Source organism: Euprymna scolopes, chromosome 43, assembly GCF_053919585.1.
Source record: "Euprymna scolopes isolate OS-2025 chromosome 43, ASM5391958v1, whole genome shotgun sequence".
Taxonomy (NCBI): domain Eukaryota; kingdom Metazoa; phylum Mollusca; class Cephalopoda; order Sepiida; family Sepiolidae; genus Euprymna; species Euprymna scolopes.
In genome coordinates, this window is record NC_136524.1 from 8,306,395 (window position 1) to 8,309,024 (window position 2,630).

The following is a 2,630-nucleotide window of genomic DNA, read 5'->3' on the forward strand; positions in this document are numbered from 1 at the left end:
TTAATATGGGGAAAATCCATATCCCCCCACCCCACCAAAAGAGACACTTTTAGCAATCATAAACATTAACATTTCTTTCTTATTATGGAGAACAGTTCCTGTTAGATGGTTTGATAACACAATAACCCATCAGCTTTTTGAGCATATTAATTTTGACAGAGTGTGGACTACTTCCAGACCCTTTGGGATTGGCACAGCAGTCACAAAGAGCTTCTTAATGCCAATGAAGACAAGCGTCTTCTCACTTGCACTGGTCAACGTGACATCACACATGACTAGTCTCCACCGAAAGAAAGATATTTATCTCTCTACACACTAAAAAATGTGACACCAGGATCTGAAAGTGGAATTGAGATGCCAGCGCTCTTGACGAGGGAGTGGTGTAGCCTGCAAAAAATGCCTGGGCAACCCTGTCGGCATTCTCCAGTAGAGGTGCCTTAGACGATTAGCAATTCTCTCAAAAAGAGAAGGAAAAACCTGGGAGGGTGGACCTCCTAGAACTGCACAAAACCAGCATCATACCACAATCAACAAGGAAAAGGTCATTCAGAAATGGCCTAGACTCTGCTGATTTTGGTGCCAAGGGTACAAGTCCCAAGACCACTGGAAGAAATACTGCTCGAAAACACACAGCAGCTAACTTTTTTACTCTTACTGTGACATTGTAGGTCGCCAAAAATTTTAACTTTTGGGCGACCTACACCCAGTGGTGTAGGTCGCTTACAAAAATATATCGTTATTTATAAAAAGGCTTGTTTTCCTTTTATTTTGTGGCCTTTTCTTGGTCTTACAGTCCATGCAAAATCCATACAACCTTCTATGCACTATCTCTCTGAATATGGAAACTACATTTTAGTGAAGTTTAAGTTGATATTTATTTATACCTTCCCACGAGGGCACTATTAGTCACAAGATCCTGTATTTAACATGAAGAAACCCCAAATCTCTCTTCAAACGTGGTACTCTATGAATTGGGAACCTGAATACTGGAGAAGTCCCATCGGCACTTCCTAATATACTCAGTATTTATAGTTAGAATGATTTATTTTTGAACTGTTAGTTTTTTTTTAATATAAATATAGACAATAAGTTCAATCATTAAAATGAATTAAAAAATAAAATAAATAAATAAATAATAATAATAATAATAATAATAATAATAATAATAATAATAATAAATAAATAATAATAATAATAATAATAATAATAATAATAATAATAATAATAATAATAATAATAATAATAATAATAATAATAATAATAATAATAATAATAATAATAATAATAATAATAATAATAATAAAGAAAAAAAAGAAGTTAATGCATATAACAGCAAATTTGTGTGCATGTAGAAACCCGTATGATTACATCAGATTTGTGTATACACATATTTTCATGATCAATTAATACAGCAAGCACTTCTCTTTCTTCTTCTCATGCCAAAAAATAAATATTCTTTCTTTCTCCTTTTTCTCGCATAATACTCTCTTTCTCCCCTCCCTCCCTCTCTCTTTCTCTTTCCCTCTCTCTATATCGCTTTTTCTCTGTTTCTACCCCCCCCCCCGCTAACCCTCTCTACGTCTTTCTCTCTTCTTGCCCCCTCTGTCTACCTCATTCTCTCTCTCCCTTACTAACCTCTCTCTCTATCACTGTTTCTCCTCCTTCGTTTCAGGAGTAGCTGTATTAGCCACTGCTACTTTGGCCGTTCGATATCTCTACCTTCCACTTATCTCTCTTCTCCCATCCCCCTCTCTCTCTGTTTCACTCTCTTCGCTACTGTTGTTGGTGTACTACTAAGCATTATTTTCCATAGTCGTTCACTCACTCTCTCACTTGCTCTCTCCCTCTCTTTCTTCTTGTTTTTAAATAGACTAAACGCGTACCACTCCATTTTACCTTCCTCGGCTCAACAGTGTGACTCCTGCCCTCGATCTGGCTCAGCTCTCGCACTGCCTCTGGCGCATAACTAAAGATCGTTTTGATACAAACCCAGGAACATAAACATGTAAGTATAACAATTATCACAATTTCTGCAAGAAAACAGTTCCTTATATTTACTTACTCTGTATCTCTCTTTATTTCGTTTGTTTCTATTTTTTTTATTTTTGTAATATACGCTTTTAAAACCTCAAAAAAATAAAAAAAAAATAACCCATACTGCGTTCGGTAGCAAAATGGCAGTAGTCGCCATTTTAACAGTTGAATCCGATTCTATACTCATCGTTTTTCTTTAATTTCTTTTTTTTCTTCATCAAAATAAAAGATGTACATTCATTAATTGAAGCCGAAAAACGGTTTATATGTCCATTTTCTATATCATTTTAAATATGTCTTTTATTTTTTGCGTATAGTTTTTTCTCTTTTAATAAAAGACCCTGATGTTTACTACAAAAGTGGATTTCTTGCGCATTTTCTTGAGCGATGGAAATCAATCATTTTCAGTTTTTTTTAATTACATGTTCATAATTAAACAAATGTCCTGTTTGCTAATTTAGCATGCGGTGTATATAAACGAATAACCACTTATAATGTATATCTATATCGATGGCTGTGGTTTAGAAATGCGGGGGAGAAAAACGTAGTTGTAAGAAGACCCGGATGACAGAAGAAATATATTGACATTATCAATT

At 34.7% G+C, this 2,630-nt stretch overlaps 1 protein-coding gene across 12 annotated transcripts in view; it reads left to right on the forward strand.

Moving 5' to 3' along the window:
- Positions 1-1,758: 1,758 nt before the first annotated feature.
- Positions 1,759-2,630, forward strand: part of LOC145268164 (synaptobrevin) — a 112,003-nt gene continuing 111,131 nt past the window's right edge. For 2 of the 12 annotated variants that reach the window (XM_080123370.1, XM_080123365.1), the window contains exon 1: positions 1,759-2,005. In XM_080123370.1, the coding sequence (XP_079979496.1) occupies positions 2,004-2,005 (2 nt within the window). In that variant the 5' untranslated portion in view covers positions 1,759-2,003. The remainder of the gene's footprint in view (positions 2,006-2,630) is intronic. The other 10 variants (XM_080123369.1, XM_080123364.1, XM_080123373.1 and 7 more) reach the window with 8 other exon arrangements.